At 49.3% G+C, this 24191-nt stretch overlaps 2 protein-coding genes across 2 annotated transcripts; one reads left to right on the top strand and one right to left on the bottom strand.

Annotated features, from left to right (window-relative positions):
* Window positions 1–1974: 1974 nt before the first annotated feature.
* LOC101767396 (phosphatidylinositol 4-phosphate 5-kinase 6) lies at window positions 1975–6682 on the top strand. Its single transcript, XM_012843302.2, has 8 exons — window positions 1975–3490; window positions 3868–4032; window positions 4134–4299; window positions 4399–4515; window positions 4631–4824; window positions 4936–5042; window positions 5152–5236; window positions 5867–6682. The coding sequence occupies exons 1-8, from the start codon at window positions 2277–2279 to the stop codon at window positions 6153–6155; spliced, it is 2337 nt and encodes a 778-aa protein (XP_012698756.1). The 5' UTR covers window positions 1975–2276; the 3' UTR covers window positions 6156–6682.
* Window positions 6683–10954: 4272 nt separating this feature from the next.
* Window positions 10955–12752, bottom strand: LOC101766999 (aspartyl protease AED3). Its single transcript, XM_004958511.4, has one exon. It carries the CDS (start codon window positions 12599–12601, stop codon window positions 11261–11263), a length of 1341 nt encoding a protein of 446 aa, XP_004958568.1. The 5' UTR covers window positions 12602–12752; the 3' UTR covers window positions 10955–11260.
* Window positions 12753–24191: the final 11439 nt, after the last annotated feature.

The raw sequence follows: 24191 nt of genomic DNA, 5'->3' as shown, positions 1-24191 counted from the left end.
ATATAGTACCCCTCGTAAGCGTCGGTTTGAATTGAGTTTTTGCCAAATGTCAACCCAAGACAAAGGTGGGAAAAAAATATTCAACAGTTTTTTAAATGCTAAAGTTGGAGGACAGGACGTACATGCCCTGCATGACAGAGGAACAACCAACAGCACGACTGATCCGATCTCGTTGAAGATCACATCTCCTTGAATAGGGGAGTATACCACTTTAGTATCATGCAGATATCAGCTTTCCTTTTTCTCCTTCTCTGATTGAGCTTTGCTAGGGGGCCACAAGATTATAGCCACATAAAGCAAGAATTAGAAGCGTGTCATTAGTGGCATTACCCTTTAACTAACTAACCAGCTGGTTAGACACACCTACAAAGGTCGAAAGATTAGGACCAAGCTAAAGCCATAGCATCACACAAGTGGCAGCTGCTCAAGACACCTGCAGCTGCAATTTGCAATGCACCTGATACAGTGACAAGACACCGAACCAGACCCAGTTTGGAAGCTATGCCGTAGGAAGGGTAGGAGTATGCTGCTGGTAAAATGGTGAAGAGAAAGAGAAGATGCTTGCTCGGTTACTGTTGAGGACCTGGGGCTCCTAGCCGGCCTAGGAGAAAGACTCGGAGCTCGCCACCTCGCAAACAGACAGGCCTCCTAAATTAAGCCAAGAAATGGTTAACTAGTTGGTTGGCGCTGCTAATTAAGCATAGGGACAGCGCTAGAGCCCAAGGCCGTGTTTAGTTGGGGAATTTGGGAGGTGCCAAATTACTGTTACAGCACTGTAGCACACTGTAGCGTTTCGTTTGTATTTGTGAATTATTGTCCAAATATTGACTAATTAGGCTCAAAAGATTCGTCTCGCAAAGTACAACAAAACTGTGCAATTAGTTTTTAATTTCATCTACATTTAGTACTCCATGCATGTACCGCAAGTTTGATGTGATGGGGAATCTTCTTTTTGCATAGTGTCAAAGTTGGGAGTTGGGAGTAACTAAACATGGCCCAAATCTCTAGCCTTTTGACGGTGTAATTGAAAGGACAGGCACCGGCACAAACAGATAAAAAAACCCACCCCAGGTAAGTCGATAACCACTCATACTCCAACATCAAAATTGTCAAACAAGAGAGAGAGAGAGAGAGAGAGAGAGAACTTTCATTGGATTCTTGTGAGCATTTCTAAGAGATCTGGCATCAATTTTGGAAACTTGATATTATAACAATTTTCAGAGGCTATTCAATAAGTTCCTAGAAACGTTGCAACAAATTTTTGGATATAGGTTAAAACGATTTTTCAGAAGCTTATCAATTGTGTTCTTACATCGCGACACTCCCTTTTGGTGAGTGTTAACTAGACACAGTTGTAGTGATCATTTACTAGTCAGTGATGATATTTTTTGTGGATGTACGAACAACTCAATAATACATTTAAAGAAAAAATAGATAGAGATTCATGAAGCTCAAATGAAAATCGTCAAGCTTTTGGATAAAATGTTTGGATCTTGCAAAATTGTTGAGACTGGAAAACTCCAATTTGAAGTAAAATTTCTGATCCCGGACCTTAACTCAACTAATTAACCCAAACATCCAATGGACATGTGCCAACTTTAAACCATAAATTCTACCTTTCCCATAGAAATTTCGAGTTTTTCAACCAATATGTGCTACATTTGACAATGACGCTCTCTAAATGTAAAAGTGACACCACCAAAGCATCCAATGGCACAACTCAAACGTGCGTCGATACGAGAGAAGGCTAGTAACAAATAGAGAAACTCTAGTATTGGGCAAATTGGATTCTACTAGGCGTCGCAATGTCTCCAGTTTTTATAAAATCTTGTAGAGTTTGTATTTACACACCATTTGAAAAATATTACTCCATCTCAATTCTCAAAAAGATAGTGTATAAAACAGAAAGAAAAAAAAAGTAAGAAGCAAACTACCAGACCGGCCTTCATCTTCCCGCACCAGGCCACCACCACCCCCTCCTCCATTCTTCCTCTTTCACCCTTCCTGTGTTCCCCCACCTCCTTCCCGTCCCGTCCCCAAAACACATTTCTTTCCTTCCTTGCTTTCCTACCTTCTCCCTCGCTTGCGTGTACCCGTCCATTCCTCACCATTACCCCTCTTCCCCAACAATGCCGCCGTGGAGGCAGCGTGCGCGCAGCCTCCGGCGGTGCTAGATCCGCGGCCAAGCACAGCGGCGCGCGCCGAGCCAAGGTACCGGGCGGGGACCGAGAAGAAGACGCAGGAGGCGTGGCCGCCGCGACAGGCGGGGGCGTCCAATGCACGAGCACACCCGCGTCAAGGCGTGGGAGGGGGCCGTGCGCAAGGTGCAGCATCCGCAGCCCGTGGGCCGGCGCCGGGTGTCCCCGATGTCGGCCGCGGACGACTCCGAGACGGCGTCCTCCTCGGCGTCGTCCTCGTCGGCCGGCGGCGACGACGTCGAGCACGCGCACGGGTACGTGGAGCGCGGCCTCCCCAACAGCGACTTCTACACGGGGCAGTGGCGCGGCGGCGCGCCGCACGGGGCGGGGAAGTACCTGTGGACGGACGGGTGCATGTACGAGGGGGAGTGGCGGCACGGCAAGGCCACCGGCCGGGGCAAGTTCTCGTGGCCGTCGGGCGCCACCTACGAGGGCGAGTTCAAGGACGGTTTCATGGACGGCTCCGGCACCTACACCGGCGCCGCCGGGGACACCTACCGGGGGTCCTGGTCCATGAACCTCAAGCACGGCAACGGCACCAAGAGCTACGCCAACGGCGACCAGTACGACGGCGAGTGGCGCGCCGGGCTGCAGGACGGCACCGGCCGCTACACCTGGCGGAACGGCACCGAGTACACGGGGCAGTGGCGCGCGGGGCTCATCCACGGCCGCGGCGCGCTCGTCTGGTCCAACGGCAACCGCTACGACGGCGGGTGGGAGGACGGCTGCCCGCGCGGCCAGGGAACCTTCCGCTGGGCCGACGGCAGCGTCTACGTCGGCTACTGGACGCGCGACAGCCCCACCGGCATTGTCCAGCAGAAGGGAGTCTACTACCCGTCCCCGGCGGCGTCCTCCCCGACGGCGCGCGATCCACGCGACGTGTTCGCGAGGGACCTGCCGGCCTTCATGGGCACCAGCTCCAACTCGGCGTCGCCGCGCAAGTCACGGACATCGTCGGGGAACAGGATGACCAACGGGCGGGCGAGCTCGGTGTCCGGGCTGAGCAACAGCTCCGGCGGCGACAGGAAGTACGACAAGATTTGCATTTGGGAGTCTGACGGCGACATCACTTGCGACATTGTGGATGGGCCTGCCTTGGGGGACGAGGTGGTGGCCGCGCGGAGGAGCGTGAGGACGGACGACGGTGGTGACGACCGGGGGCTGCCACCGTCCTCGCCGGCGCCGCACATCACCCAGTGGGTGCCTCCGCGGGAGGCGAAGCGGCAAGGGGAGACCATCGCCAAGGGTCACAAGCACTACGAGCTCATGCTAAACTTGCAGCTCGGGATCAGGTGCGTGGAGTTCATTCGCCTTCAATTTCTGAAATTTTTTGGTTGGGCAATTGTGAGATTTGAGCATGCAACTTTGACATCACGTAGTGGCAGAATTCACATTGAATCTTGTTGATGCCTTTGCTGATTGAGAAGTTCTAATTTAAGAATATCGACATCTGAATTATCAAAAGAGTTTGATTCAGGTTGTGAAATAGTTCAGAAGTAAATTTCTAGGTGGCTAGTCTGATTTTGATCTGTTATTTTGTTAAAGCCTCACCCTTCTGTGTGAAAATTTCCACCAATAAGATGTTATGCTTTGCAATCGTTTGTCTTTCACATTTCTCCATAGTTGATTGATTTCATTCTCTTGCCTCAACATTCATTTCTGGACACAGGCACGCAGTGGGGAAGCAAGGCCCAATTGTGCTTGATCTGAAATCGTCGGCTTTTGACCCAAAGGAAAAAGTATGGACAAAGTTCCCTCCTGAAGGCTCAAAATACACACCTCCACACAATTCTTGTGACTTCAGATGGAAGGATTACTGCCCACAGGTGTTCCGGTTGGTCTTCACTCCCTCGATAAAGATATATGATCGTCATATAACATGTTCCTGTTTCATCATGCTCATCAACAGACCATTTGTTCTGAACTGAATTGCAGGACATTGCGCAAGCTGTTCAAGGTGGATGCTGCTGACTATATGTTATCCCTATGTGGAAATGAGGCTCTCCGGGAGCTTTCATCTCCCGGTAAGAGTGGAAGCTTTTTCTACCTAACAAACGATGATCGGTACATGATAAAAACGATGAAGAAATCTGAAGTGAAGGTCCGTCCTTTGTTGCTCCCTTTGTCTATATGTTTCTGAAGTTTCGTAGTAAGACTAGAAGTTTCAACCTGAATACAAAATCTCTTGTTCACATTGCAGATGCTTCTGAAGATGCTCCCAGCTTATTACAATCATGTCCGGGCATTTGAGAATACTCTAGTAACCAAATTTTTTGGTCTACATTGTGTCAAGTTAGCTGGAGCAAATCAGAAGAAGGTTAGAGATGAATGCTGCTGTATAGTTCTTACTCCATTCTCAACGCTTTGATAGTTACTGCCTGCCAACAAGCATAACTAATGCACTGACCTTTTGCTGTTGTGCCAAAACTCAGGTCCGTTTTGTCATAATGGGAAATCTATTCTGCTCAGAATATCCTATTCATAGGCGTTTTGATCTGAAAGGCTCATCTCTTGGCCGCACAACTGATAAGCCACAGACAGAGATAGATCAGTATACAACTCTGAAAGACCTGGATCTGAACTTCATCTTTAGATTGAAGAAGCAATGGTTTCAAGAGTTCCAAAGGTGCTCTTACTTTGTCTCGTATTCTACATATGGTGTCTTATTAGTGCTTTTAGAAATCATGGCATTTTTTGTCCATCATGTCAATAAAGGTGTTTACATATGTTGAAGCAGGCAAGTAGACAGAGATTGTGAATTCCTTGAACAGGAGAAAATTATGGACTACAGTCTTCTGGTTGGCGTACATTTCAGAGATAACAGAGAGAAACTTCTGTCTGAAGGTTGGTTGGAAAACTCTAAACACCTTACCAGTTTTGTTATTAAATAAATCACCTTAGCAAGTTCGTGGCATGGTAATCTATAGCTTACAAGGCAATTTGTTGGTTGAAGGTTCCATTGACTATGATATCAACAACATACTGACACCTTGTCTTTCAAGAGGAAATACGGGTCAGCTTCTTGCTGATCCAAACAGGTAAAATCAGACATTTAATTGCATTTATCTGTTCTCTTTTATACTTGAATGCGACCTACAGTCGGAATAGTTTATATGTCTATCCTGTCACGATCTTTATGTCATATTTGGTAGTAGGATCTGTACCAGCAATCTTCTTGTTTAAGCAGCATTTCAACTCTAATGAAAATATTTTGCTCTTGCATTATTTTTTTGGTGAGCATACCTAATGAAATAATTATTGTCATAATCTTGAGAAGTTAGACAGAATAATTGAAGATGTAAGCTGCAATGATTCCTCTGTGACCTATTCAAAATCTAGAATGTGTCCACTTAGTTCATGCCCACCATGACTTCCCACAACACTAAGGCAGCTATGCTGAGACCCTATGCCCCTATTAGTTCCTTTCTTTTCATGCATCTCAGCTGTCTTCAATTTGGTTCTCTGTGTTATATAGTAGTTGAATGATGTTAAAAAAATAGAGGGGAAAAAAGGTATATAGAATCCGAATGTCCTACACACTTGAACAAAAATTGTTGTGATACAGATACACACAGGACAAGTAGTAATTTACTATGAAACATCCATTCTGATTCATGTTTACTTCACTTTGTACTTGAAATCGGCATCTGAATATTGTGAATTAACAGGTGTCCTAAAATCAAACTGGGGGCAAACATGCCTTCAAGAGCTGAACTCACAGCTCGGAAGAGTGATTGTGAACTGCAGCTAATTGGAGAGCCAACTGGAGAGTACTACGATGTTATATTGTATTTTGGAATCATAGACATACTTCAAGATTACGATATCAGCAAGAAGCTCGAGCATGCATATAAGTCTTTCCAGTATGACGCAACTTCGATATCAGCAGTGGACCCGAGGCAGTATTCAAGACGTTTTAGAGATTTCATATATAAAGCATTTCAAGAAGATGGATAGACAGCTGAAAACATGTTGAAACTTTAGGGCTGCTGCAGCCTCCAGGTGCAGATGAACTTACAAATGTCAAAAGCAAGCTCAAGCCAGGCACGATGGAGCAGGTTATCCACACTCAAAAAGGATGACTGGAGCGTCAGTGGAAGCCATCTGGGTCGTAGAGTTGTCCGAAGCCGTTATCATTGTCTTCCAGAAATCGCCTGATGCTCGCGTATATACATTTAGACATACATACATATATATAGCTCACTAATATTTTGTAGGGTAGGAGATGTTAACTTATTGGTTCAGCTTACAGATAGAAAAATTGTAACACAAGCGCGCAAGCCAGTCCGGAGATGTAAATGTTTTTTCACCCGAGGTTAGCATGTATCAGGTACAATTCTTTTGTTACTGTCTTGATTGGTACCTCTCAACTTATCCATAGGAAACCCTTGGAGTTCACTGTAATGTACAGAGTTTTTGGTGACCTAGTAGTGATAACTCAGTTTTGTTCCTTTTTCTGGAAATGAATGATCATGCTTTGGATATTTGCTAACTTCCAATGATGCAACACCGAGATGGGGCCATGGATGGACTTAGTGGCTGCTGAGGCATCAGCATTTGTTGTGCTTTAGAGTCACCCTGTGATGATGGCTTGTGTGCGTTGAGCCAGGACACAGATAGAGCAATGTTTCTCATTTTGTGTAACTTGCTTCCCCGCAATGAAAAGGACATGTTCTCCAGTCAGGTGTTCAACCTGCGCATTATCCTCCTAAAATTTGGCAAATGGGAAGTTTTGTATGGCAAACTGGTAATCTGGATGCAAGCCACTAGCCACCAGGGTCATTGTCCATTGCCCATGTTTGCTGAATGCTGATGCCTGATGCCATAGGAGGATTGCAATACCCGGTCTGGATAGTGGATTTGCATGTCAGTCAGCCTGCACCTTTCAGTCACAGTCACACACAAGAGTCAGGATGTCCTCTTCTGCTCCTTCCAAAGCAATGATTGGTTAATGGTAGGTCTGGTGAATGAAGCACTTGGGAAGAACTTTGCCAATGACGTGGATCCAAGTTCTTGGAAGAAGACGCCCTGCACCGAGCAGCTTTCGAAACCATTTTTGCATGTGAAAACAACACTGCAAATGCTTGCAGATGATGATGCATGCCAATCCCAGATGATCCAGTACCTTGGTCTCTGACTTTTTATTATTTAAGCAGCTCCTGATCCTGTGATATTGCAGCATGACAGCCCCTGCATATCCTAACAGCCAGAAGTAATATAAAATCAGGGCAGGAGCTGAAAAAGATCAGACAGTTGTGTTCCCCATTCTTGTGTCGTTGGGGAGTTGTGGCCGGCAACTATCAACACCGAACCTTCTCCTGGACGCAGGAGCGCTTGCGATTGGTCGCCGGCGATCCTGTCAGCGAAAAATTTAAACGAGAAAGCAGCTGGTAGTATGGAGGAAGATAAAGAGGTATCCGATGAGCCAGCGTAGCATCGCAAAGAATAATGTGGAGAGAAAGGACTTGGCATTTCTTTAGGGACAAGATATTGAGCACGGCAGTGCATGTTGTTTCTGTACTGTATGGACATGTAGTATATCAATAGATGTATACCTGAAAGAATCTGCAATGATTGTATGTTGCGTGCATGTTCTTGTTCTCTACAATATCGTGTACATGCGTGGCAACAACATTATCGGTAGGGCCTGTCGGTTCAATTTTTTATCAGGATCATTTCATTCGTTTATCTTCCAAGCAGAAAATGCGAAATCAGAAGAAAAAAGAATCTAAAGTTTATTTTTTGTACCATGGCATCTAAACTTTATTCATTCGTTTTAGCTGCCTCGTCATACGCCTGCCTCGCATCTGTCAGCAGCACCGCGAGTCCAGGATCCTGCCTAACAATGGCCACCAAAAGGCAAGCCGAGCGGGAAAGAAAGAGCACGGGGCCGCCGGAAATGGTGGGCCCAGAGCCCCAGTATCCCCAGATAAATGGAAGCTGTCTTCGTCCATCAAAAGAAATCAACCCATGATCTGGTCCCCGGCCTCGGATGATCAAGTGCATGCAGCAGCGTTTCTCTTGCTGTGATGCTATGTTTCTACGCAAGTTTTGGATGAAATTCCTACGAGATTTCTTCAGCGTTCCAATTTCCAAACATGGCGATTGCGTCTCAGGTGATGCGTACGAGGGAGACGACGGTGGCCACCCAAGGCCAACAACGGTGGCCCGGAGTTTGGAAGCTACGGGATACGGTCGTAAAGCGACATTGTACCTTCCGTATGGCGGCGGCCTTGCTTGCCGTTGCCGGCCTTTACCTTTTTTGACCATGTCCTCCTGCGTTTAGCCATGGCAGCAGTGCGTTGGTCTTGGTACTGAAGCTACTACCCCCCTGCTTTCTTCACCCCCGACGTTAAAAAATGGTGGACGACAAAGTTACCGGTATGGCTCCAGTGCTTGGACTCCGACGGCAAAAGCCGATCGGGAGACGAGTCCGGCCGCGCGCTTTGCGACTCGACCGCGTGAGCTCCGAGTCCTCCGACCATCCGTGCGTCACACGCAGCAGGTGGATTTGAACTTTGAAGAAGCCAGGCGCCGCACACTGCACAAGGCGATGCTGCATGGGTGAAAGCTTTGCTCAAAGACGATGGCGGGTGCAGCAGGGCAATGATTGGAAGCTGAGCTCGTTTCCCACTGGGTGGATTGAAAGAGCTTGAAGCTTGGGACGAGCTCTTGCTGGTTTGTTTTGTGTGCATGTACGTACAGATGATGCAGTCACGGCGCAGTAAACGTGCAGAAACGAACAAGGGGGCGCGACAAATGGATACAACACTGCAGTAGGGACGACAAGAAGAAACAGATTGGAGTGCAGGTGATACGGATGCCATGGCTGACTCTTACCGCATGGAGTTGGAACATGAGACGTGCACTCGCCGGACGCATCTAGGAAATCGACAAGAGGATAAACGGCGTGAAATGACCAGGACTGAGAGGCTGCCACGTTCAGGTTTTGCTGCTATGCTACTACTCCTCCCCAGGACCCCAGCAGTGGGCCTAAATCATCTTTGCAAGCCTCTTGGCAGCCAAATATATGGGTTGTCTACGGCCCAGTACATATAGAGATACTGGGGCCGACCCAACTTCTTCGATTCAAACTTTCCAGCCCAACTTGCGTGACCTGACTTAGAGCATTCATTGCCCATGCCCCGCCCCTAGCCACTCTCTCTCTATCCCTCCCCCCACCCACCTGGCCACCCAGCCCACACTTACGGGCTGAATCTGAAACCAGAGCCCACAAAAACTAATGGCTCCTTTGGAACAAAGGATTTTCATATGAAAAACATAGGATTCGGATTTGTATTGTAGCAGCCTTTGAAATATAGGATTGAGCTATAGGAAAAGTGCAGGGAACTTTTCCTTTGGGTGTGATTTCATAGGAAAATTGTAGGGTATGAAACATCCACTCCAACCTCATTTTTTTCACTCCATCGTGCAGGATCGAGGCAAATGACAACTCTGGAGGTAGGTTAGTGCATTGATGAATGTGCCCATGCTTCTTTAATACAACTACTCATATGTATACCTATTCCAAAATCTTGTGTCTTTCCTATGATCCATCCAAACAACAATGTCTATAATTTTCCTATGTTTTATAATCCTTTGTTTTGCATATGCAATTCTATTGCATTCCTATATTTTTCCTATTTCTGTGTTTTTCTTTTCATGCGTTCCAAAGGAACCTAAACAAATGAGCTCATGACAAGCAGATGGACTATCGGAGGGCTAGAAAAACATCTGGTTTGAACCAACAAAAATAGCCGGCAACATGTTATAAAAATTACAATTTTTTGCTTGAGGTAAAAGAAACAGCCGCCGTCCACAGGATGACCCACCCCGCGTCAGGGCATCGGGAGGAAAGGTTGGGGAACTGGACGTCCATCCACCCCGCCATCAGGATTATAGGATTATATATCGCATATGCTGCAAATTCGCCGGTTGTCGCCTTTTGCGGTCTGCCACTACCTCCTCTGCCTTCTTCCACCTCCGCTCGCTGCTGCCGCTGCCACACCGCTAGGTTAGGGTCTTCGAGCGTGGGGTTGTCAGAGAGTTCCATTGGCACTCGACCTTAGAAAAGGGGTGGAGGAGGGAGCAGGGAAGCCCGGTGGCGGAGGTGGGTTGCGGGGCGGCGCGGCGCAGCGGCAGGGATGCCGTCAGCCGGGGGGTGGCAGCTTGACAACCGGTTGGTCAGGGACTGGGCGAGGCAGGGTGTGAGCTCTCTGGTGAGCGGCCGTGGGAAGGGTTAAGGTTTGGGGTTAGGGGCTTCGGGTTTAGGTTGTCGAGGCTGTGGGGTCTCTGGTGAGTCCCGGTTGTAGAGGGAGGGTCTTGGGCGGTAGCGGCGAGGGGTTGTGGGCAGGGCGGCGCGAGACGGCGGGCGCCGCCGGCCGCGGGTGGTGGAGGATAGCCGGTGGGTGGAGGAGGAGGCAGGGCGTGACGGCAAGTATCCTGGCGGAGCTGGGTTAGTACAGCGATAGTTGGCGACGGCGAATACGGCGGCAGGAGCCGCCGGAGATGTTGGAGGAGGGCGGCGCAGGGGAAGAGGGGAAGCAGCGGCGGCGCGTGATCGAGCTCGCGAGGAAGACGACCTCCTTTGTGGGCCGTTTGGCGGGCTGTGCCGTCTTGAGGCGTTAGTTGGCGATTTTGTCGCCTCAAGTGACGCCCAGCCGCACCCCCTGCCGTGTGCTCTGTTCGGGCAGAACATTAGACATTGGACAACCGCCAATTCACGTCAAAAATTCAGCTGATGTCCTGATGAGTGATGAGCCAACGAAAAAATGAGGTCTGGATCAGCTGGATTACTCCGGCCCGTAATTAACAAAGAAACAATAGCCCGCATACACCACGCAGTACACTTGTAAGTTCTTAAACCCCACCTGAGCCCTAAATCATAGGAATGCAGCTACCACTGAATCAACCCGAGGCGATCTGAACTGAAGAACGAGGCACCCTGACGGAGACGCTGACTACACTAAAAAAAGAATTGGAAACCAACAACGGTGACACGGTGAAGAAGACGATCAACTACGCAGCAGCAATGGCCCCATAGTGAAGGCCAGCCATAGAACCTAGGCGGCGGTGCAGCGCTCGCGCGCGAAGCCGACGCGTCCGTTGGGCACGTCGAAGAGGACGCGGTGGTTCTGCTGCTGCATGCTGGCGATGACGTTGAGCACGGTGTTGACGCCGTCGGGCGCCGCCGCCATCGCCAGGCAGCTGGTGGTCCCGTACGTGCTGTGGATCACCACGTTCTCCTCCGGCAGCGTCACCTGCATCCCGTCGAACAGCAGCGTCACGGCCGGCCACTTCACCGCGGGGTCGTTGAAGCACGTGTCGAACCCGCCCAGCGACGACACCGGCGCGCCCACGCGGCGCCGGACCTCGTCGCGCACGGCCGCGTACGCCGGCGCCACCAGCCGGGTGAACATCGTGCCGGAGTCCAGCACGGTGCCCGCGCCCGTCGCCGGGTCGAACGCCAGCGCCGCCGCCGGGATGGGCACCACCTTCCTCCCCACGCGGATGCCGGTCATGTTCACGTAGTAGAGCGATGACCGGTGCGGGTTCGCCAGCAGCGGCGTCGTCTTGATGCGCTGCGGCTGGCCGTTGCGCCCGAGCCTCAGCGTCCCGGAGAAGTTCATCGACTTGAAGCTCGGGAGGCAGTACGAGAAGGTGGCGCCGTAAATGTCCTTGGTCTGGGACAGGAAGGACAGCGGCCCGCGGCCGAGCCCGAGGAGGCCCTGCGGCGGCGCGGCCGTGCCGGTAGCCCGCTGCAGGCAGCCGAAGGTGTAGGCCTTGACGACGTCGTTGGCGACGGCGAGGGAGTCCTGGGACAGCGCCGCCACCAGCGAGGAGTCCGCGTAGGTGAGGCTGAACCCGCAGGCCTTGCTGTCGAGCGGGCACGCCGCGTTGGGCGCCTGCGCGCACAGCGCCGAGCCGCAGGGCACCGGGCGGTACGAGGCGGAGGCGGCCGGGTTGAAGGGCGTGGAGGTGGGGCAGCCCGCGCAGCCGGCGCAGGGGATCCACGCGGCGTCGTTGCTGGTGTCGACGGCGAGCAGGAGCGGCTGCGGCGGCGTGCCGAGGCGGGCGCGCACCACGTACGTCGGCGTCTGCAGCAGCTGCCGCCCAGACGCGATGGGCGCGTACGCGCGCCCACGGACGGCCAGCGAGTCCAGGTACAGCAGCCGTGACGCGTCCCGCGCCGCTTGGTCCGCCAGGAACCCCGCCCACGACGGCGCCGCCGCCGAGGGCCCCAGCGGCGAGCACGGCCCGAACGCGTGCGACACCTGCAGCGTGCCCCCCGCGTCCGGCGGCGTCGCCGGGCACGACGAGTGCGATGGGTGCGACGCCGACGCGCCGGCCGCGAGGACCAGCAGCACCGACAGCGCGACGCCGCAGAGCATCCTCACACCCATCTCGCAGCTGCCGGGGATCGGATCGCAAGATAGCCTTGGATGGAGCGTGGCGGATGACGAGGTGAGACGGTGGCGTGACGCCGGCGGCCTTGGGCTCTATTATAGCGGCGGAGCACGCGAGCCGTGACGCAAAACAACACGGGGCAGATCAGAGGCCGGCGCCATGGCGCGCCCGTGAGGTCCTCCCGTGGACGCATCCTGCCGTACTGGCCAGGCTAGACGCACTGACCCTGACCCACTGCGAGAGCTGCCATTCCCCCACCCGCGATCCTGCACGGCTCGCCGGGGACCAAGCTGCGGCAGCTCGTGATCGCGGGCTGTCGCTTCGGCCAGCGGACGCGCTCCACGTATGCCCTCCGCGTGGATCTCCGCGCCATCTCCAATTTTTACGGTGGCTCGTCACAGACTCACAGGAGGCTTGTCTTGGCACGGCGGTGCCCACGTGGCATGTACGGCGGCTGCCGGAGCAGTGGGTGGACCTGGCTCGTGGACGATGCAGGCTCGAGCATTCCGGTGCATGGGAAGGTTGACACCGTGGACTCTGTTCACCAGCAGCGCAGAGTTTATCGGAGATAGATAAAAAGGGCAGCGCACTTTGTGACGTGGTATTCCGTTCCGTACGAGGAGATGCCGAATTTAGAGTGGCGATGCGGAGTAGCAGCCTAGGTTAGAGACAGAATTGGATCCGCGCCATGATTTGCCGAGCACGCCGAGCCGAAAGCCGCTGGGCCACAAGCCCACAAGGTAGGTCGCCCTGCGCCACAACACGGGCCCATCGCCCTGCAGGGCAGACGGCCACGGCGAGATCGCCGGGAGTGCTCGTGAGTCATGTGCTCGGGAGTGCAGGCAAAAATAAAGGAGTGGTCATGTGATCGTGAAAGCTGGTGCCGTGGCTTGAGCGGTGGAGTTGGCTACGTCACCTTTCACCGCCATCTTGGGCTTGGGGCTCGAGCGATGTCTGCTTGCGGTTGTTTGTTCCGGGCATCTCGCCGGCCAGATATGCTCTCGTGTCACTTAGCGTGTACCCGCGTGCACGCCATGGACCTCGGGTTTTTGGAGGGGATGTCGGCCGTCGGCGCACCGGGTCCAAATCAGGCCAACATTGTTACTGCCTTGCGCCTTGCCAGCGGCGAAGGGCTGGCATGGCTGCCCATACGGGCGTGCCTTGCCGCTGGTCGTCATAGATATTCTGTTTCCAGAGCGTATGAGGCCAGCGCCCAATGTTATTTGTGTCGCTGCCACGCACTGCAGCAGATACCGAATGATGCTCAAGTCTGAACTGCAGGACAGAGCAACTAAGTTGAACTGTTGAAGACTGTGAGCATCACATTCACGGGTTGCATTTGCAATGCAACGAAGTTGGAATAGGCATTCAAGCATGCAACGTTAATTAACGGGCCAGTTCGTGTGCATGATGAGTGTCTGAAGACTCCGAGTATCACATTCTCTGCGCCCGGTGCTTGCAGCTCGGCTCGAGAGAACACAGACTAGCATAGCACTTGAACAAAATAGGCGACAAAAAAAATGTGGTGTCTTGCAACACAAAGTAGTACCTGTGGCCCGCGGGTAGACTGTCACAAGCTGGGCCACCGCATGTGCAGGATGGCTGGCCGAATGGGCCGGCGGCTCACACATTTCTCAGCAGCCCAGCTCCGCGCTGACACGGGCTGCGTGGTACTGTGGTAGGCCGAACGCACTCAACGGCATGGGCCGATAGCGAGACGGTTCATTCGTATATTTCCTCTCCTAGAGAAAACTGGAGGACGCGTTTGGCAGCCTCCCGGGCTCTTGATTGGTAGCGATTGGTAGCATGGAGAGGGTCACAGGCCAGGCCTAACTGATGCAAATGAGGTCTCTCAACCTGCGCCGCATGAAACGTCAGAATCAATCATTCCACGCAATGCAGGTTCGGAGGGGCGGTTGCCGTGACCCCCGGTCACGCACATGCGCTCGAGAACGAAGCCGCGACGACATGGGGTAGTGGGAGGTGCCCGGCAGCGGGGAGGTGCGGAGGTGCCTGACAGTCGGAGGTGGGCGGCGGCGCGTGGCCGTGACGGAGTGTTGGTGGGAGCTAGGAGGTAGCAAAGTCACGCTCCCCACTGCAAGCTCCCCACCGCGGCCCCCTCCACCCCGCCGGTGCCCGCGGCCCCCTCCTCCCCCAGCACCCGCGGCGGGTCGTGGATGTGTGGATGCGGCGGCGCGATCGGTCGTTGACGAAAGGAGGAATGGAGGCAGAAAAATGGGCGGTGGTAACTCTACCTCAGCCCATGTGCAAGGTGTCCATACCAATTCATCCAAACCACAAAACACCATCTTAGCCCAGCCAGCATCATGAGGTGCAAATTTGCCAATAAGTATCTCTGCATCTCATGAGCCTGTTCCATCTGGCTCGAGCCTGGCTCACAGGCCAGGCTGAGGCCATGCAGGCTGCCAAACACGCCTGAAGGCTCCATCTGAAGCTGACGTCTTTGATCTTTAGTTCTTCATACTGCTTCGACATGCTCCCAAGTCCCAGTTTCAGTTAGAGGAGAGCAGGCTGTTGAGGGAACACACTCGACTCTTACAAACAGTAAGAAAGGATGACTTTGAGGCGATGACTGTTCCACCGCCGGATTCGCTGGCTTTCCCTCGCCTCCGATGACCTTTGTGTCGTCGGTGAGCAGGGAGAGCCGTGGATCCGATGGGTGGTCTACATATCCCTCTCTTTTAGAGTAGTTTTAGGTAGGTTAGGGTTGGATTTTATCCCGTGAGAAAGTCGCCAGTAATCTTTTGCTTCATCTAGAGCTTCTCTACCGTCGTCTTCATCCGAGGTGAGCAAGTCTTGACGATGGCTGGTGTGTGTGCAGTGCTCAACGACGACATCTTTTGCGGGGGTTTCAATACCGACGAGTATGTCATCGATGTTTTTCTCTACGTCGGTGTTGGATTTCTTCATGTTCTTCTCTGTGCCGTGGGGGCCCACTTCATCAACAACGACGCTGGCCTTGTAAACCATAACATGGCAGCGGGCGGATGTTTCGATGGAGATGGAGAGTCATCCATCAATATTTTGTCCCTCCAAGGCCGTTCTGTGGATGCGCGTATGCCAGGGCTTTACTTGTAAGTTTAGTTGTCCACCTTCCCGTGTGTTTAGGTTGGTGTATTCTGAACCTCCTTTGGATTTGTTGTGCGTCATTTGGAGTTTGCTGGTGAGGAAATTGGCGTCAGATCCTGGCGACGAGGAGGAGACGATAATTTGTCGTTGACCGATGCATTCAACGAATCAATAGCATGTCCGCCATTTATGGACTCCTTAAACTTTGAAGACTCTTCGTCGATTCGGAGATCGGCCATGAGCTTCATTCTAGATCTTCTTCTTTGAGGGAGGTGGAGAAGAATCGGCTTGCAGCAATAACGGTCGGCGACGGCAAAGGCCACAGAATGCTTCTCCAAAGCATTTAGTTATGAATTTTCTTTTGTTGAGGGATGTCCTTTTGGGGGCTGGATAAAGCACTTTTACTTTATTAATAAAGTCCAACCCTTCAAAAAAAATCTGAAGCTGACGTCTCCAATCTTCAGTTCTCCATCCTGCGACATGCTCCCTAAGTCCCAAGTCCCAGCTCCGGTTCATTTTTACTCTAGCATCATGGACATGGACCACCAGACCACCAACCCGGCCTCCCGAATCGATGGCTCCGGGCCACCGGCTTTCGGATGCCGCGAGTTCTGTCGGCTGAAAGCACAACAGAGCTTCAGTTTCAGGCACCCGTGCTGCCTCACCTTCAGCCTGCTGCCACTCTGTTTCGACTGCTCAGGCAACGGAACCCTATCTTCTTTCCATCTGTTTTCCGGACAAAGCTGTGAGCTGCCGCATGCCCTTATCCATGAGTTCCTGGCTAGGCAAAGCGTGCCGGTGGATTGGAACAGTGTACACTGCACCTGTTCTGTCACGGGTTATTCCGGTTCTTTGCAGGTGTACCTCGTATCACCACGTCTCCAAGTCAAGCAGTATTGGGCCCAGTTTAGGAGTACAAACATCGCCTTAATCAGCAGAGCAGGAGCTGGACAACAGAGCATGTAACTGGAGAAAGAAGATCTCCCTTTCCCTTCGTCTCGAACAAGTGTGTGAAGAATGGGATAGACCAGCATGACAACTTGAAGTTTGTCGCCGCAGATTAGCACGTACAAAGTAGGATCCCGATCATAACTGTACGGACAGCCCAACCGTAAGTCCAGGACACTGGGAGAAGAACACACCAGAAATGTTCAATACGATTGCATTCCTGACTCGGTACAATAGCTCACAGAGAGCACTAAGGTCAGAACGGATGACAAGGCATTGGAGCTGAAGGATTTTGGCATTTGGATTTGCGTGAACTGTGTAAGCACTAGTTACTCATTCTCTTGCATCGTAGTGGTTTGAAAGGAGTATTTTTTCGAAACGAACGAGTTAGGAGAGTTGCTGATTATATTAAAAAGAAGATAAAATTTAGATTGGGGACTGATCAATGAAAAAAAAACCAACAGGTTAGATTGGGACATCAACACACGCTGAACTCAACTAAACTGACGAAACAACTCTGTCCGGTCGGATTGAGATATCAACACGAGCCGCAACAACTCTAATCAGTCAAATTGAGACATCGACACAAGCTGCTGCGGATTACCCATCACTCCACTCAACTCAAACTCAATCACACGCCGGTTGAATTGGGACATCAACATGGCCGCACCACACATTGCACGTGCCTCCTCAGGTCCACTACCAACAGCATCTGCACCTTTGCAGCATCGCAAGTTGTAACTCCACCACATCATTGCACCGTCACCACCATCAAGAACTTTTTCTTTCACTTTTTTAGAAAGAGAAGGAGTACAATATAAACGCCTAAACGGGGATTCAAATTCAACGGCTGAAGATACCAAGAAACAATAATTGTCAAACCCAAGTGACGTTGCCGCTTGAAGGGACCCCATTCCAGAACAGAAGAGCCCAAGCTTCTTCCGTCTTCTGTTCTTCACCACACGGCCACACCTACTAACCTTTCCACAAAGTTGCACGTCATCCCAACGCGCAGCTCTGCTAGTTCAGACAGTTCAGTCCAGGATCACATGAGTGGTTGGCTGTGACGTGTCCATTTACCACCGATGCATCTCCGGATTCTGATGCCAGCGGACTCCACCGAACAGCCGGACAGGACAGAATATTCAGAAGGCAAAGGCGATGCAGCCTTCTTCTCTTCTCCCCTTTGTTTCCTCTATTTAATTTTTCAGCCGTAATATAATAAATACAGGGTTGACTCAACTCCATAGTCTCCAATAATACACACGTACGCTACCACCAAAAAGAAAAGTATGGAAGAATATTTAACGAGCAAGGTGATTGTCCTGTAATTCCACAGATAAAAAAAAACCATTCCAACAAGATAGAAATCGTATCCAGCGAATGTTATCCATTTGTTACCAAAAGGAAGGCAAGTTGTTTGTATATATGCTACCCGACAGAGACTCTTCTTGTTACTTCTTGTGTTTACGACGGAAACAGCAATACAGTATTCTGAGATTTTGTCTGTGACAAGTGGTATAAACTTTATACTCTGATTTCTTTCCGAGCCAAGTGCTTTGAGCATCGAGCAAGTTCCGGTTTACACTCAACTTTAGGGACGGTGATCTGTGAGTGGCTGATTAAGATACGTAACAGCCATGTTCTTTGTATCTTGTGGATTGAGATTCGGAATCCAAACCACGTGTGACCTTGTGCCACGACGCGAAAGATTCCTCTCACAGTACAGTGCTTAAAATTGTCATCAACCATATTAATACTGCGGCATGCATATCTCCTCTCTTGTCCAACCACTTTGCTACTTACCAGATCAAATAGAATACAATTCTCTGAATGGCTAAAATGTGCCAAACTCCAAAGATGGTTTATGGCTTCTATGTCCTTTTCAAAAGTTTGGCCAAGTACGGGGATCTACAAGAAACCACACAATGGATTATTGTTGTACACTGCTCGTTTTACTTAGTCACCAACCTAATCCAACTCGTTAGCAAGACAAAACTACATCTTTCAGTTCTGACAAACCGATTCTCTTGTTGCCCTGAGCCATGCAGCTCCATTATCGAGATTCCGAAATTACCCACCTGAGTTTGGTTTTGACCATCGAACCGTAAAATTAGGAATCTTTGACCATCCAACTACTAAAACCGTTCATATTTGACCATCGGACGGTTTTGGTGGGTGGTTTTGCTGACGTGGACGCCACTTAGCGGTGGGGCCCACTTGTCATCCATCCTTTCTTCTCTCGTCTCCCTTTCCTCTCTCTTCTCTCATCTCCCTCTCCTCCGCCGACAGCCCCCCGACTCCCGCACCGGCCTCATCCACCCATGGTCGCCGCCCCCCATGGCCCCTCCTACCTCCTCCCCTCCCCGGCGCCTCCACTACGCCAGCTGCCGCCAGAGCCCCCCGCACGAAGACAGAGCCGCCTCCGTCGACGAGCTTCACCAAGCCGATTCGTCCGCCTCGGTCGACGCCAGCAAGAACGCACACCACCACAAGGACGTCGTCGACGAGCCGCACGCATCCCGCCGATTCTCACCGCTCATCGTCCACCGGAGCGTCGTCGCCCCATGGATCTCGACCCGATCGCCGACACTGCCACCGTCTTCGATTCCGGCCATTCTCGAGCACCTCCCCCGCCGGTGAGTGCCTTCGCACAAAGCCCTCCACCTCCTATATCTCCTGCGCCACCCATCTGAACCCCTAACGCGCCGGACCGCTAGCGATTGAATGCCCGGCCGCTTCCACACCGCAGGCAGGCACCCCTCCACCGCTCGCCAGGGCCTGCCCCGCCCCTTCCCACACCGCCGCTTGCTAAGGTCCACACCATCGCTCGCTTGCAACTGCGCGAGCGGTGCAGCGATTGCGCGTGGGGGCGGACGCTGCCGCCACCGCCGGGCCTGGTGCCTTGGTGGCCTCCGCCGTTAGAATCGGGTGTGGCGCGGGCGAGCTGGAATCAGCCAGGACCAGGGTCGGTCCTAAGATTTGGGAGGCCCGGGGTGAAAGTTAAACTCGGGACCCTTTAATATAAATATTATAACAAATATATATGAAATGTTACTAATAAATACTTAAATGTATCTAAAAGCAATATTCATATCAAATTATTTATACATATTACCTTAAAAGTTTTTTCTAACATTCCTCGATGCAAAGTCACTTATGATAGGGTTGCTATCAATCTCATCCAACATTTCTTCTCGATGCATAATGTTGCCAAACTATTTAACCTCCTGAGTCATTGTTGACCTCAAATAGTTCCTCAATAACTTCAACTTTGAAAAGCTTCTTTTTCAGTCGATGCGATAGTCAAAGGCACAGTAAATAAGAGTCGGTAAGCAATGGAGACATTAGGATAACAATCCACATCTTTGACATGCTCAAAAATCTCCATAGCAGACATTACACCATCTGGCAAAATGAATTTCATAATCTTTAATTCAGAAATAAGATCATATACCTCAACATCAGATGAACCATCAAAAGATTTTTTTTTGCAAATTTAGTGCAACATTCTTCAAGTTCATTATCATTTAATGATTTCAAAGTACTTGAGCTCAATAAAAATCCGAATATATCTTTATACATCATGAGTTCTTCAAATCTATTCTTCAAGAAGCGATCGCCATATCAACCAAAATAAAAAAAATATTTAACTTCAAAATCCTTCCCAGGTTCAAGAATTTCTTCTTAGCAATTACTTTCATCAAACTGTTTCTTCCTCATAGCACGACGTTTTTCTAAAAATGATGCCTCTACACCCATTTCTGTTGCAATACCTTTGGTGATGATCAGACTATAAGAAAACCCCTCATTTTTGTAATTCTCAAAGTACTGCGTTATAGCTTGTATTTGCTTCAAAGTAGAGTCAATGCACAGGGCTGGCGATTGCAACTTCTTGCTCATTTTATTTACAGCAAATAAAATATCATGCCAGATAATCATACTAGGTAGAAACTCAAAGCTGCCAAGTGCATCAAATAATTTTTTTTGCATCACTTCTATCCTTAGGTTCAATGTCAGAAGCATAATGTAATTCAGACAAAGTAGATTAGTTTGATATCTTATTGCAGTAACACTTTTAATTCGACTCTCCCAACGAGTATTGGACAATGATTTCACACTTAAACTAGGAACATGTTTAAGCAAAAAAATTCCACCTTTTCGTAGAACCAACAAATAATACATATATGTGTTGAACAATTCCAAAAAATGAAACAATTTTCCCACTAGATTTTACCATATCACAAAGAGTAAGATTTAGACTATAGCACGCACATGGCATATACAATGCTCTTGGATTGATATCAATTAACTATTTTTTTACCCCTCTGTATTTTTCCTTTCATATTAGAACCATTGTCATAGTATTGACCCCTTATATCACTAATATTTAGGCCAATGGACTCCATAGATTCAAACAATACATTAAAAAACCCCAAACCAGATGCATCCACCTTCAAGAATCTCAAAAAGTACTCCTCAATTTTTATCTTGCTATCAGATACTAATAAAGTCATTTGTTCTTGATGACTGACATCAGGGGTACAATCTAGGATAACGGAGAAATACTTGAACTCTTTAACAACCTTTATGATAGAACTTGTGATATCAAAAGCCAAAAGAGATATCAACTCATTCTAAATTTTATGACTAAGATAATGATAATGAATTTCTTTGCTCTGAATATGTCTAAGGTGGTCTTACATTACCAAGTTAAATTCTGCAATCATTTCAACAAAAGCTAAGAAATTACCATTACTATCATTATAAAGCTATTCACTACTTCCTCTGAAAGCCAAATTACGTTTACCAAGAAATTTCACAATGGCTATTATTCTTACAAAACTTGCCTCAACTGTTCTTTCTCCTTTGTGATTTGCTGCTATAATTTTTTGTCAATTGTTTCCTTTTTCCGCAGTCTAGCTCTCAATTCATTCCAACTGTTCATGTTACTAATATTCTCGACACTATTTTCATGTTCTTTAAGCTTCTCACTGATATGCTTTCAATTTCTTAACCCATCACCTGCTAAGAAACTAAGACTCTTGCTAGTGCTAGACTTGAAGATCTTACAGCACAAACAAAAATCTTTGCCAACATGCTTTAAATAAACTAACCATTTTCTATCATGTATCTCTCCATTGCTTAATTTTCTAGACTAATGAGCATATGAAAAATGTCTTGAGGCAGCATCTAGAGAAAATTTGATATTTTCTTCTCTTATATGCCCTTTCTCGACTAATATGTCTCTTGCTTTATTATCAATATTATCCCAATTTCTTGGATCATAAATATGTGAAGTGTAAACTGGTTCCTCATCAACACTAGCAGACTATGCATGTGCACCTGATGCATTTACTGTGTTCTCAGAGTCACTTACGTTGTTATCATCAACGTTGATGTTAACATTTTCTTCCTGATTCCCATTAGTTGGTTCATTCGCAACAACTATTGCCAACTCATCTAGGTTTGTCAAAGCGCCCGTATTACTCTCAGGGTCCTGATAACTATTGCAAAATTTATCCATAGCTCCTCTCTATGATTCTATCAACTCATCCACACATCTTTTCCTTTTCCTTTTCTTGCAGCCTGATTCATATTTTTTAGACGACTTGATATCCCATAGTGCTGAAATTATTATAAATACACAATAGTTATAAATTAGTTGAGATTAAATAACTTGTGATAGTGAATTAATAATTAATGGTACGGAGAATTAGGGAATTGGTAATTGAGTAGCGTACCTGGGTGCCGGCGCAGTCGAACGGGAACAGCCTGATCTTGTCCGACGTGGTTGAATAGGAACAACACGCGCACGAGTCACGACTCCGAAGGGGATCGCGTGCGCATGCGGCGGGAGTGCGGGCGAAGCACGCGTGCGGCGGCGGCCCTAGGCGGCGTTGCGGTACTCGAGTGTGACTTCGATATATTAGCCTGGCAATCTAATCGTGTTGGCCTTTAGACCGGCCTAAACACACTTGACGTCCTAACACCTGACATCTGAGGTGGGGCTCCTGGGATTTGGGGGCCTAGGGCAGCCGTCCCCTGCCCCCAGGGCCGGCCCTAGCCAGGACAGGGGAGACATGGGATGACGGCGGCTGGTGCGGGGGTGGGAGGCGCAGGAGCGACCGAAGGCGCGTGGGATGACCGGCGTAGGAGAGAGGGGGATAGGAGAGAAGAAAGAGAGAGGAGAGAGGAGGGATGACAAGTTGGCCCCGCCACCACATGGCGTTCACGTCAACAAAACCACTCACCAAAATCGCCCGATGGCCGAATATGAACGGTTTTAATAGTTGGGTGGCTAAAGATTTATAGTTTTATGGTTCGATGATCGAAATCAAATTGAGGTGATAGTTGAACGACGGCCGCGGCCAGGGCTTAGTTAAGAATAAGCACAATGACAAAGTGGCACCAGAATACAAGGCACTGGAAGAATAATTTGGGCGATCGAATCTTAATTAGAACGTCAAGGAAGAAGAAGCTACTACTTTGCATCTTTGGTTATGAGGTCGCCGAGACTGAAATGAGCATCTACAAGTTCTCTTTGCTAGCTAGGTCGATAATGATACATGTTTGTTCGATAAAGCTAGGCCTACCATTCCATTATCATACAAAAAGGGGTTTGCCAGCCCATGACACATGCATATTTCCTTTTCGGCTCTTAAATCGGATCACCTGAAGCACGTATACCATTTTGCAGTGAGAAAGATACCCTCATATTCCCCAAAAAAGCGCAAGTCCCCTAGACGGTTTGATATACACTTTTGAGTAAAATTAGGTGTGTTTATAACCCTGATGAAAAATAGGAAAAGAAAGAATAATCCAGCAGCGTAGTCCACCGCAACACGAGAAGACGAATAAACGTGAGGAATAACCTTGAAAGAATCAACTTTTAAAATATAATTATAATCCACGAGCAACGCGAGAAGATAAACTCGTATGATCGGTCTTTTTTATTTTCTTATAGATGTGCTAGATAGACTGTCGATGTATATGAACCTTTTGGATTATCATCCTACTTGCCTCGTCCCTCCTTCCACCTTGACATCTTGCTATTTGCCGCCCACCGCTATTAGCCGTCTTTCTAGGGGTTGGTTCCCGTAACGATGGTCTTTTCTTTTTTAAAGAGCCACTAATAACCTCACTAAGGTAAGTACATTGCTACACGTCAGCGGTCTCGTAGATCGTCTCATGCAGTGCCACGTAGGATTTTTGATGATGTGAAGGAGAGAGAGTGAGGAGAGAGAGAAAGAGGTCGTTGCTTCGCGAAACAACCACCTCATGAGCTAAATTGTAGGACTACGAGACAACTTAACAACCATTGTACGAGTTATTGTTGCCGTGCAACTCATAATATTTTATTTTTCTTATGCACAAATTAAGGAATTATATACCACTACCAGACAACTTATAGGACAACCCATTGGACAGGTTGCCTGTTGAATCGTCTCAAGATTACGTGTCACAGCTATAGTCCTTGGGCTATATCTGCTGTAATTGGCAAAGAAGATACTTAAAAGGCAAGTAAGAGGGGATCTTCTACTCCCT

The sequence above is a fragment of the Setaria italica genome, chromosome II, assembly GCF_000263155.2.
Source record: "Setaria italica strain Yugu1 chromosome II, Setaria_italica_v2.0, whole genome shotgun sequence".
Taxonomy (NCBI): domain Eukaryota; kingdom Viridiplantae; phylum Streptophyta; class Magnoliopsida; order Poales; family Poaceae; genus Setaria; species Setaria italica.
The sequence above is the reverse complement of the archived record's forward strand: the minus strand, read 5'-3'. Positions and strand labels throughout refer to the sequence as shown.